This window comes from Cydia splendana, chromosome 15, assembly GCF_910591565.1.
Source record: "Cydia splendana chromosome 15, ilCydSple1.2, whole genome shotgun sequence".
Lineage (NCBI taxonomy): Eukaryota > Metazoa > Arthropoda > Insecta > Lepidoptera > Tortricidae > Cydia > Cydia splendana.
In genome coordinates this window covers 12452343-12465589 of record NC_085974.1, presented here as the reverse complement: position 1 = coordinate 12465589, position 13247 = coordinate 12452343, and the positions used below count along the sequence as shown (strand labels likewise).

The 13247-nt window shown below is 38.7% G+C and overlaps 1 protein-coding gene across 1 annotated transcript in view; it reads right to left on the bottom strand.

Moving 5' to 3' along the window:
• Nucleotides 1-13247, bottom strand: part of LOC134797662 (runt-related transcription factor 1-like) — a 45474-nt gene that overhangs the window by 10567 nt on the left and 21660 nt on the right. Inside the window, exon 4 of the mRNA XM_063770005.1 lies at nucleotides 4040-4237. Coding sequence (XP_063626075.1) covers nucleotides 4040-4237 — 198 coding nt within the window. The remainder of the gene's footprint in view (nucleotides 1-4039; nucleotides 4238-13247) is intronic.

The window sequence follows — 13247 nt, the reverse complement described above, 5'->3', positions numbered from 1 at the left end:
ATTCAGCTGGGTTTATTATTTCAAGTAATTGTTTAAATTTTGTTTTTTGAGGGTAGCTTGATACCTACTGATCCAGGATATGCTTTAGGTAGGTACTCAAATTCGTAATTAAATTCAATACATTATGTTTAGTAGGTAGTAAAAAAACTTTTCCTAGACTTTTCTTCGTAAAAGTTAGTCTAACGTCAGACAAGTTAAGCAACGTTTGTTAATTTACAGACACCTTTATTTTTTAGTTAGCTTACTTTGGTGCCCCACTCCAGCTGTCATCGGCATTTTCCCACCATTTGGGATAGAATGTGTCCAAGTCGTCCCGCCATTTCCTTTCCGTGGGACACCTTTATATTTATTAATATACCCTTCACCCCCTAACACTATCCTAATAAAGTATGAAAAACATCTTGAGTTTAGTTATGAGACACCGGAAAAAATTTAGGGTTCAACAATTTTAACAGAAGGAATTTACTTCAACCATTTCAATTGAAGTGCTCGGCAATTAGCAAAGCAATTATGATGCCTCATCCACACCTTTCCCTGTTGAAGTTGCCACGCGAATGTGGATAATTTATCATGATTTCGCGGGGTTATTGGTACTTCAATACTGCTCCACGCTCAAACGGCGTAAGTGAGCGCTACAACTGTACTACCAACACTCTTTAACTAACCATGGATGGACTTTATTGCATTGCAATAAGGTGTACAAGTTGACAGTTCAAGATGTAAGCATGGTACAGCACATACGACCTGTTTATAATTACGGGGTTACTACAGTTAAGAGGGCAGAGACGGTGCTTGGGAATTTACATATTGAAGTGGGCTAAATTGTTTCTGAGGAACAAAGCGAATGAGAGCGTTGAAAGAAGACTCGGAGGAAGCTACTTGTAGCTTGTTTGTTCGTAGTTGATGGGAGATGTTTACAGATATACGCTATAGAATGTGACCTGATTAAAATCCATTTGTAGTTACACAAAATAGGTCAGTGGCAGTAATTAATTACTAATTTAATAACACCTTAAGTCAGATTAGTGAGATTAGGATTAAGAAGTGCTTATCGTTCCAAATGGGTCAATTATTTTAGCACTCCCGTTTAGTTTTTTTTTATAATTATCTGTCACATAGATACATACAGGGTGTAATTGTTATGTTTGACCATACGCTGAGGGGTGAATATATGGTTCTGTTCCATAGAAAACATTGACATATTATTCACTAAAATGAGTATGAGACGGCAGATTTTCGCTATTTCGGGGTTGGCCCCATAGTAATAGTTGTTCAGTATGACCTACATATCCACCCCTAATACAAGTATACATATATACCTTGTAGGTATATATGTATCACTAACATTTGAAATACACGCTAAGTGACGCGTCTTCAAATGAATCAACTGGCTTTAACTATTTTAACTAAGTATATGTTTTTTTTCTTGTAAGACCATCATTATTTGTGCAAATGAAAAGGGGTTAGGTTTGCAAAATAAACTTAATTCAAACAACACATTCCACTACGTATCTCATGAAGTAAATACTTCTTTCCAACTTCCAAACAGAATTATCGCTTCGCCGAAACCCTTCGAAACAAAACTTATTCCAAACTCAATATACGTCCAGCTTAAAAGCTAAAGTATATTAGCATGCATTAATTCCGGCAGGATCTTGGGCGCAGGAGCGCGAGGTGTGTAATTAGGTTAGGGCCCTTTGACACCCGCCTTAACGAGGTTTGCCTCGCCTCTGCGCAATACAAAGGCAGTTTGACTACCTATGGTTTGTGTGGGTACAGCTTAAGACCAATGCTTATGGACAGGTGGATATTTCGTTTCATAAAGATAAAGGAGAGAATAGATAATGGAATTGTAATGAGGTTTTCTTTCAGAAACTTATATGTGGCTGGATTTTTAGTAAGGTGAGACACTGTAATATTAAAATTAAGATTAATAAGGTTTTAATCAAACTAGGTTTAAAGTTTAAACTAATAGTGTTAGTGTTTGAGAAAGGAGACCTAGGCTCTCCGAAACATGTCGCGCGAGTGACTAAATACACGTGAATTTAAACCGTAAAATTAGTTTAATGTTAGTATGTCTCACGGCAGCTTAAATTTGAATAAGGTTTTCATCGCCTTTCAGTGTGTTATACCATACCTGTACAAGTATAATGAAAGCTTTACAATGTCATAGGCACTTATTGAAATTTAACACCCTATGCTACCTAAATGTAGGTAGGTAATACGAGAATCCGCTTGCAAGCGAAAAACCAGGTGCCTAGCGACGCCCTACGCGCGTCGCCACTTATTACGCCGATTAATTTGCCAGGGATTTCTGGCTAGCAACTATACGTGTAGATTAATCTGTAGTTTAGCCTTCTCTTCTCTTGGTATCAACATATAAAGAGTTCAGGGGTAAAACAATAAGAGACCTAAGTACGTAAGCTTAAGCGTACCTACTTACCTACGTAAAAATGGGGTTTTAAATTTTAACTTGTCTTCTGTATTCCCAAAAATTGCGGGGAACCAACTGGCATCTAATGGAACCGGCCATAACTTAGTTAATATTGAACGATTTTAACTTTGATATCGAAGACAACTTTTGTTTTTCTGTGTAATAATATGTCTTCATTAGCTATAACTAGTATGTACTACAATACCTAGTATCTAGGTGACAATATCCAACCACAGAAAAGCCTCCGTCCAATTGGACCCTATCTATTTATAGGTATAGCTCTATAACAAAACTTAACAAAGGTAAAATAATGAGGCAGTCTGGTGTCAAAAGAAGGGTTCCAAATTGATAATTAATTGTTTCGCAAAACTTCTGGAGCAAATTAAATCCCTTTTGAGGCGTCGGACGCCGCGGACTGACAAAGGTCCACGGTGACAATTTAATATCTGCCGGATAGAAACGTCGACCCTGCCTCGACCTACGATTGCGATGGTCTAAGGAATATGCGTTAGCGGCAGAAACTAGTAAATAATAAATATTCAAGACGGATAACCTCCATGCATACAGCATACAACACCAACGTTCCTGGCGTGCATTTTTGTTTATTACTTCCAAACTTTAATTTCGACTTTCCTGGCCGTTGTCATATGCACAAAAGGACAATCGAAGCATAAAGCTGTTGGTGTCTTCCCCGACAGCTTATTCTCAATCGCTATTCGTACAAAACCGATTTGGTTACTGTATGATTAAGTACTTTTATCTAGCGGACTCATTCTAAGAATCCTTGGGTTTTTAACCTCTTCCACGGTTATACGAACCAAAAAATGGGGGCTACATACAGTTGTGATTTAATGCGTGAGTATCCTATAACCATATTGTCTCTTCTCCCGACAATTTCACTCTATTATTTTTGTCTTGTAGACTAGTATGAACTGAATGGTTAAATTAACTTACCATATTTATATTTTGAGCTGTTTGATTAACCAATGTTCCATGGAACTAGTGGGAAGAGCCTTCAAGTTTTACAACAGTTATCAACTTTTAAAAAAATCCGCTAGTAGCTTAAGACTTGTTCATCATTTCCTAAGCGACGCAACGGGGAGCCGTCTCCGTGACTAACTTCGCGCCAGATATCGTTACACGAAGACTCTAACGTAACGCCTGCAACGCTGCACACCTATTCGCACCTCAGTAGTTACGTGTGTATCATAACTAAAATTAAACCTTACTGCAATGAAATAAGATCCACTATGTTACTGCAGCGTGTTAGACTTCACCGATACGGTACGGCTTAACGGCTTAAGATCGTAGCTGTTACAAGCACTGTCTTTTTATGTCAGTCAATTCTCTTTGAACGTTGATGTGAGAACCAAGCACTTTGCTCAGAATTAGGCAATTAAATGATTGGCTTTCTGAAGTTGTGGTGCCGCGAACCAGGCGCCAAAAAGGAAGAGATATAAGTCAATATGGCGGGAGATACAAACCAAGATGTGTTCCGATATATTTGGACACTTTGTCCGTCACTATCTATTGGATGCTGACTGTACAGTTGTAATGACGTCATGGTCAGTATCATCAATAAGAAAAGGAGATAAATATAGGTACCTGATAGTTTGAACGGTAGTGATCCCATCAGAGGGTCCGGCGCAAACCGCGGCCCGAAGTGGAAGGGATGGAAGCCGTGATGGCGGGTCTTGGAGCGCGGCTCGCGCGGCCCGTCCACCGTCACCTTGATGGCTTTCTGATACGTCACCACTTGGGGCGGTGACGTAGCAAGCATTATTGTCAGACTGAAGGATTTACCTGCAAAGATATTGAAATTAGTAAACAGCTGATATTTACGTCATAAAAACTGAAAACTCTTATGCAAAGACGTAGACCTAGTTTAGTTTGACGCATTGCAGAAGGAGTGTACCTACCTACTCCTTGGGAAAATTATGAAATCGCCAGGTAATTTACGAGAGCTGTTAGCTCGAGATGGCAAATAATCTAGCCACCTAGCATACGCCATATATATTTACATATATAGATTTCAGTGTTCTTACACTTATTTAGAAGTTATTAAATTCGTCTTGATTATGGTTCTCCTGAAATGTTTAGTAGTTTTTCACGTTTCTACCGCGGTTTCATTTAAGTGCCAACATGCGGAACTTAAAGGGGCCCACTGATTAACAGTCCGCCGGACGGTATCGGCCTGTCAGTTGTTCGGAACTGTCAAAATTTTGTTCTAACTGACAGGCCGATACCGTACGGCGGACTGTTAATCAGTGGGCCCCTTAAAAGTATGTTATAATTGACGTTAAAGACAGACTTTCGGCTGTAATTTTTATTGAATGTCTAGAAGGACAGATAAGGTTTAAAAAATACTAAGTAGGTACAGATTTAAAATTGAAAGTAAACGTTTTGTTGTGTCAATCGACTGGGTCGTGTCGGCACGCGGGCCCCGCCACAAATCAGCCGCCGACAGCTCCGGTGCGAGATGATCTCGCGACATGGTTGCGCGCAGCTACGTGACCCCTTGAGGAAAGGGTTGTAGGGATTGTTTTAGTAAAATATAAAGATTATACCTTTGGCTATACTATAGCTCCATAGGTCCATAACCTATAAGATGACCAGTCGTTTTTGCAGCCAATATTTAGAAGCATTTATAATTTTGCTTCACTCTGGCATATCTGTGGTTCAAAATAGGTAGATATTTTACCTGTGAATTTGTTTAACTATATATGTATACTTAATATAGGTACCACATCTATCTATATACCACAATATCTTTGTAAGTATTTAGTGTGCCACTTCTGTAACTGTTTTGTTCATTCATATCTACACTGCGTATCAAAAACCACGATCAGCCCCCAGTCGGCAAACACGACGATTTCACATATTACTGCTGCTAAAACACTCACACATAATTTATTTAACTAAGTAAGAACAATTGGTAACCGATAATACTGTTGCATTTCACGGTGTAAATGCTAAAAGCCACTAATAACGGTGCTAAACTAAAGTAGGTACGAGTACTTATAATGAGCCGCGTCACAAATCACGCAGCCTACAACATGCGGAATGTTTCACGTATCGATGTTGAGGTATATTCTAATTGTAATAGGTAACAGATTGTGAATTTGATTCCTCCTTATCGTTTGTCCTTGTATATGACTGGTCTTCACCCGTAACAGAGGTAGACTACCAGCTTCCAAGTACGATCCTATACTCTTTTTTTTTTGTCTTCATAAAAAAAATATTTGGGGGTGCGAAACAATGCTCTGATCTGGGCAATTATTTTTTGTACAAATTTTACATGCGAACAGAACTAGCTTATCGAGGCGTTCATTTCTTTTCAGCCCCTTCGACATTTTATTTTATTTACTTGGCTCACTAAACACTTACAAGAATTACAATAATAACTCACAGTTCAGTCAGATCTGATTAAAACACATTCACCGCTATGCTGCGGTGGTAGCGCTACGTCGTAGCCGATAACGGGAGTTTCCCGATATGTATTGAAAATGCCTCGTAGAGGCAAAACGAAGTTGTGATTAGCTCTGAATGGGTAAGACAATATTAGGTAATTAAGAGCCAACGGGAGTGGTCATTTCTCCATACAAACGTACTCCTCGTTTTCTTCCGTGGTTTTTGAAGCTAGAGCTATGATTTTTTCAACACAGATTAATATTGTCAATATCTGTGTCGGACCGTTTTGCTTTTTTTGATATTTTTGTTTTTTAAGGTGTGTTAGAGCCAAAATGGCCTAATTGACTATGCCGCAATGAGAGGCGTGGCATTCAAAACTGATATCAAGTAGCCAAAAAAGCAAAACGGTCCGACACAGATAATTTCATAATCATTTAGATTTCCAAATTTGGTTACGATTGGTTAAGTTTTGGAGGAGGAAACAGAGGAGTACGAAACCTCGATTTTTGAGATTTTTACGCAGGATTTTTCGCCTTGTCCTTATCGCACTACTTTTAGTTGCCGCTTCCGTTAGCGAGAAGGGTATATTTACCTAAAATATTTAAAACTCAGCTCCTGTTTCGTCTTAAGAAAATAAGGTTAGCGGTAAGACGTGTCACTTTCGGCTTGTAATAAGTTTCTTGGAATTATACATTATTAGAAATTTACCGGTCGATATTCGTTAAAGGAGAACTTTTTTTTTGTAATTTTACGGTATGACAAAGCATATTGAAGTAATGATATGAAATAATAACATTATTTGCGGGCACAAGACACACCGCGAGCGCGGCGGCGGCGGGTAGCGTGGTCTACCCTGAGTACTCTGACCCCAACGCGCTCACATAGCTCGGTTTGCTGAGTTTGGCCACAATCGGGTCTAAACGACATTCGTCTCTTTTATAGCACTTTGTAATACATACATACGTGCGATGATTAAGCGATAGCCAAGCTAGACGCTGTGTCACGTTCGTTTGATATATTATTGGTGAGGTGAGACGGAAGAAAATAACGCAACCCAACCCAATAACACGAGAATTGTCTGAGCAAAGGCGACAGTATCACTGATACTGATTTTCATTAGACCATTTCATTTACTTTTTTTGTAATTGTGACGTTTTTAGTAAAATGTAGGTACGAGTATGTAATATGTATATATATACAGTCAGCAGCAGAAGTTGCTAAGCGGGCGAGGTGTTCTAAATGATCTTGACGCGACTTTATTGTTAAGGGAACAAGTGCGTGTCAAGGTAATTTTGAACACCTCGCCCGCTTAACAACTTCTGCTGCTGACTGTACAATCTACCCCATTGTCGGATCAATGACGATTTTTAATTTGCAGTTTTCTGACAGTAGGTATCGGTTTATTGACAGCCGAAAATGTGTTCTTTTTTCCCGATAACAGTGCATTTTATGGAGTAATTAGGCACACCTCTGTAATGATATAAAATGAGAGCATCATTTTCGTGCGGGCTCAAGATACCGCGAGTGCGGGTCGCGCGGTCTGCCCCAACGCCCGATGCGACCATATTTTCCTTGGCTGCCTTTGGCCACAGTCGTAAGTACATTTACGACTTATATCTCTCCTGAAAACGCCGCTCTCTGCGTTGAAAACGTATAGAGAAAGGTTATCTACGTTTATACTCTGTATCTTTAGGTATTTAAATAAAAGTAAACAAAATCTACCCTCAAATAGCTCCTTAAGTACGAGTAATTTAGCGTAGTTGTAAACATTACATGATCAAATAATGTAGGTTAAAGTCAGGTCGTTCATGCAGTGACTGATTCAGGCGGATTTGTATTTGGTTGGTTACCAATAAATGTTATAACCACCCGAAAATGTACAAATTGTTTTTTTAACTTTTTAAAAAAAACCTGAAGATACAGACTACAGTTTTGCTAAATAAGCGCCGTTAGATCCCACATTTTTTTGCTGTTTAGAAAAAGGAACTGGCGGTAAGTTGGTAGAGATAATTACTAATGTTGCTATAACTAATTACTACAACGTCAGCTGACCATTGCACACATTTGAATCCTAATTACGTCTGAACGAATCGCAAGATAAAAACTCCGCAAAGCGTTCAAAACAAAGGAGGGTGTTACATTCCCAGCGTCTGGCTGTATGCCAGCAGCCGTGGTCCTTCGGGCCATGAAAACGACATAAACACCCCCCCTCCGGCCGCACCCAACCCCCCCCTCCGACCCGAAATGAGCGGCCTCCCACTTATTTTCATAAAACCCACATAAAGTGAACGCGAACTTAAGAGAGACCAAGAAATTGTTTTTCGGCTCCAATTTTCGCCAAAATAAGCAATTTCGTGAGTTGCGGGGAATGAGGCAGTCTCGTCGGCTCTTCTTGTTTTGTATGCAGTTTCTTTTATATGTATATGTATCTTTATGTTGAATGTTTTGGTGTCTTTATCAAATCGCCTAGGTAAATATAGTCGAATTTTTTAAGCTGCCCGTTTATGACTATGAGCTCTCATCCTAAACGGTCAGCTTAAAAAATTTCGACTATACCTAAATATTTTCATTACCTAAAAAGGTATTAGAACGAATTGCCAATTTATTTAGGAATTACATAATGCACATAGAATTTATGTTCCCAAACTGGATGAATGAATGAATTATTTATTTGCGGAATATGCATGGGTTACAATAAGTAATTTGTATTACGGTAGTTTGCAAGCGATTGGATTGTTTCTTACATCAATGTATACAAGTGTCATCGACATTAAAATCAGATTATACAAATATTATGCATATAAATATTAGTGGACATCCCATTTATTACCTCTATTGCTTGCAATAAAAATTGAAGGTGGCAACTATAGGAACAGTGTCCAGGGCTCGGAGTAATTAACAATGGAGCCGCCATTAACAGGCGTTCCCCTCTGTCGAAAATAGGCGGCCAATGGTCAACAACTTGTCAACCATATGTATGGACTGACGTTTATCTGACATGACGTACCTATACATTTGATGTGCCCCTCCCCCGCAAAAAACGGCAGACTATTTTGTACCGAAAATTTTAGACATGGCGTCTCCGTTGGTTATATCCTCTAAGGTCCAGGGGGCCGATTGTTGAATTTCGATCGCTCGATTTGGTCACTCGTAAATCGGTGGAAAACGGCGAAATGCTAATTTTTGAAATACGAGCGATCGAAATTTGGAATCTAGTGGAATTGACCACTCGATTTCGATTCTATTAGTAGAATTTAAATGCCTAGTAGTGGAGATATTATTTAACGAAATACACGAAATCGAGCGGTAGAAATTCAAAAATCGGCCCCCAGCGCTGCTAAATTTCCGTTATCGCAAAGCTTCTATTATCTAATCTAGCATTGGGTAAATATGTATATGATGCCATTGAAACATATAAAGATATCGGATCGCTACAATACGCTGAGCATATAGTACATATATGTAGATAGCAAATATAATATGCTCTACCAACCCATACATGTCAAAGGGAACGTTAAGGGAAAAAATGAAGGCATTCGCCGCCTTCTACATAAATCACTGAGTTATTCATAAAAAGGCTTTCGTCTGCCCCCTCACGAACATATTGCAGTTTGCACGTGCGACATACTTCATAAACTGCTGATATTGATCCCCTAGGGGGCGCCACAATGTACCTACACGGGCTCATACAAATATTGTGTCTGAATAAATAACTTGCAGTTATTGCTTAGTTTTGTTTGAGCGAATTTTGCTCGTAATGGGACGCGTGGCGCCATCTAGCAAGCGCGTGTGGAACTAATAGGTTTTTAAGAGCGTTCAAACTGTTCAAAGGGATGGTTTTAATTTTAAACGCATCATCGTTAATTATTAAATGATTGTTAACATTGTTTAAAATCCTACATTTGAAAGTATAGGTTTATACTTCAACCGTTTTCTACACGACTGCCCAAAAAAAGAGTGTATTGTTTTCGGCGTTCATATTTGTATGTAAGTATGTGAATATCTTTATTTATGTAAATGCAAGCCAAAAAACAAAAAGCTGCAGTGAATCCTTATAGTAACTACCTATTCATTACAATCATAAGTATTTAATGCTTAAAATAATTATGCATCACTACACTTTACAAAACAAAGTCCCCTGCCGCGTCTGGCTACTGAACGGATTTTCATGCGGTTTTCACCTATCAATAGAGTAATTGAGGAAGGTTTAGGTATATAAGTTTTTAACCCGGGCTGGTCACTAGTTAGGTATATTATGCAATGACTATCTGCCCGATTCGAACTTTAAGATACGTCAATTATTTGATCTAGAAACGATATGGATGTGTCAGTGTCAAAAGTGACGTTTTTTTTGAAGAAACGTGGGCTATCAAAATCACTGCAGACTTTTCTTGGTCTAACCACAGAATAAATAATAGTACTAGGTACAGAATACTCACTCTCTAACAAAACGCGTCTGTTACGATCAGCACAGATATGGCCGCTAGGTGGCGACAACGTCACGCGCGGCTTATGACTTTCCCCAAAATTGGGGCGGAACGGATGTACTTTTAGCTACCTGTAGCAAAGCGACGAAATCGCGGAGTGAGCCACGCCTGGTCTAACTCTAATATACTGTTTTGTTAAAAGTGTTAATTATCAACTTCTAGCAAAACAACAACATTTACAGCAAAAACACAAAAATACCTACGCTTTTATAAAAAGAAATAATTATGCCAGTGAAAAGAAAACACATTATTCTCAAGAGCTTTCGGGTGGGTGCGTCAGATTAAAAATCAGCTTTATACCATCATAAAGCAAGGGAACGTTAAGATAAGAGTCCCGTCCGCTAAATAAAAAATGAGCCACAATCGTAATGGCTGCCAGCTCCTTTGATCTGGGTTTCACGGGCTTATTGGGGATTTGCGAGAGCGCCAATTTGGATATAAAACAGGCCGATACGCATTAGGGATATTAACCAATTGACTACACATGCGCGTATGACACACCATAGAGAGATATAGTAAGAATAGAGTGTACACTCCATACATCAGTTTTGGTACCAAAACGACTTACTTACTCGTATTTTCGCAGTCGACATCTAGCATGGAGTAGCGGAATTTTCAGTACCACTACTCGATACTACAATTCTCTAGTGTCGCAACTCACGAAAATTGTATTGAACAACAATTTACAACTAATATTAAAAGCAGAAGTCGTTGAAAATAGAGTTCCGGTTAATCCGGTTGTAATATTAGCTGAAAATTGTTGAGCATTAGTTTAATTAGTTGACTTTTCGGTCGGTGCTACATCTATCGTCAAGTAGCAGGCCGCGTAGCCAAGATGCCGATCGCTTACGCTCCGTAGCGATCGAAACGCAACTGTCACTGTCGCACTAATTTGGAAGAGTGATAGAGAGACATAATGCTTTTCGTTGTCGAAGCGATAGCGATTGTAACCTTGGCTAGGCCGGCAGTACTGATAATTCCGCTACTCGATGCTAGATGTCGACTACGAAAATAATAGTCTTTTTGGTACTAAAACTGAAGTCTGGAGTGAGCACTCTATGTATTTTGTTCTCTGTGGACACACACATACGCGCAATTTTCAGCATAAAGTCCCCTCCACAATAAAACGTGGCCAATACAAGCAGCGTCGTAAAATCCGAGTTTATTGAAGCGTCAAAAGAACAAGAAAGTGAAAAGCGAGCGCAATTAATAACGTCTCCAGGGAAGCACCTCAAGCCAAGCGGTCAATATTACCGAGACCCTCAATTTTCGCCACTCTCCCCAGCGCTAATAACAATAATTAGGAATGAGTGGTTCAATAATTAAAAACGGAAAGAGAACAACCCGAAAAAGACGGGCTAAACTGTAAAGAAAGTGAGTTTGTCCCTGTCTGATGTTAGCTAAGTGAGTACTTCCGTTTCGCTCATCTCAATTTGCTTTAAATTTTTTGCACCCCCATAGTTCCTCTTTTAAATTTATTAAAATTGTAATGAATGTTTTGGCCTGTCTTCCGCTTTAAGGAAAAGTAGGTACCTTTAATAATATTTATTGACGCAAGGCAGATCACTTTGCTTCGACTTGCACCAGTCAGTGGTATGTTTTCTATAACTTAAAAATAAATAGTTAATAATATTAATTTAGTTGCTTAATTACCTAATCGTTAATTGCTATCGCTTAAAATATTCAGAACACCAAAACTGTTTATATTGGAAACACCAGATTATTATCATAGTACTTAAGTACATAGTAGTACTCCGTAAGTTCAATCAAAAAAATACTAAAAGTTGCACATTATTTACAAAGTGTCTGAGTTAATTATACCTATAATAATATACTCCTTTTATATCAAAAAATACTAAGTTATCAAATAAGTATTTGATTATAATACGCCCTCAATATAACATCGTCCAAAAGTGCAAAAACACCCCACAACATATCCGCCGAGATGTTTTGAAATAACAAGGCTAATTTAAAATCATTAGTTCAGCGAAGGGCCGAGTGAACTGTATCAAAGGGGCTCCAGTTAATAACGAAAGGTGAGGCGGAGATCTTTTTCGCCACGGCTTTTACAAAAATAATTTCACCTTCAAGGGAGGGCACAGACACAGGTGCAACTTGCACGTAGACTAAAGAGTTTTGAACTCTCCGCCTTTAGAAATAAGGAGGATGGAGGTGTATGATGTAGTTCGTAAGCAGCTTCATATTCTTGAAAAGACGTAAAGGAGGTAGGTATTGTACTGGTTGCAGACGATGCGTGTAAAATGTAGTGAATTTTTTACATTTGATCGCACAAGTAAAAAAATAGGTAGCAGATCTCTTTACAAACAAAGAGTTTCGAAGTAACAACTACTAATAACTAGATAAAACTAGAGTGAATAGGAACTGTAGGCGAAGTTAAAGGAAAAACTTTTAACTTTCTATCACCGAATATATCTAGTCTAACGCAGGTATCAATGCTACATCTTTCCTCCAAGAGTTTGCAACAAAATTAATTGGATATGTAGAATTTGAATAAAATAATTACGAAGCTTAATAACAGCAACATGTGTACAGATTGATAATCTTTAAGCCAAAAGCCGCATGTAAAAAAAGGCAGCAAAATCAGTCTAAAGCCACAATAACTGACAAAAACGCTAATCGTCATTGGTCATGCGTGTCAAAAGACATTTTACACCTGAAAACAAATAATGTGTAACCTTATAAAGCGCGACCTTGATATGTGATTTTTTGGAAACATTTAAAGAGTACACTTTTAAATCTAATGTCAGCCAATTAAAGACGCGTGTGGGGGCAGGGTGAGGGTGTATTTTTTATCGCGACTCGAAGGCGGGGGTCAATCAATCGATTAGCAGATGTCACTCCTTGACTACTGGTGCGGTAAATTGGGCTCTTACTGCACGAAGGCATAATAAGGC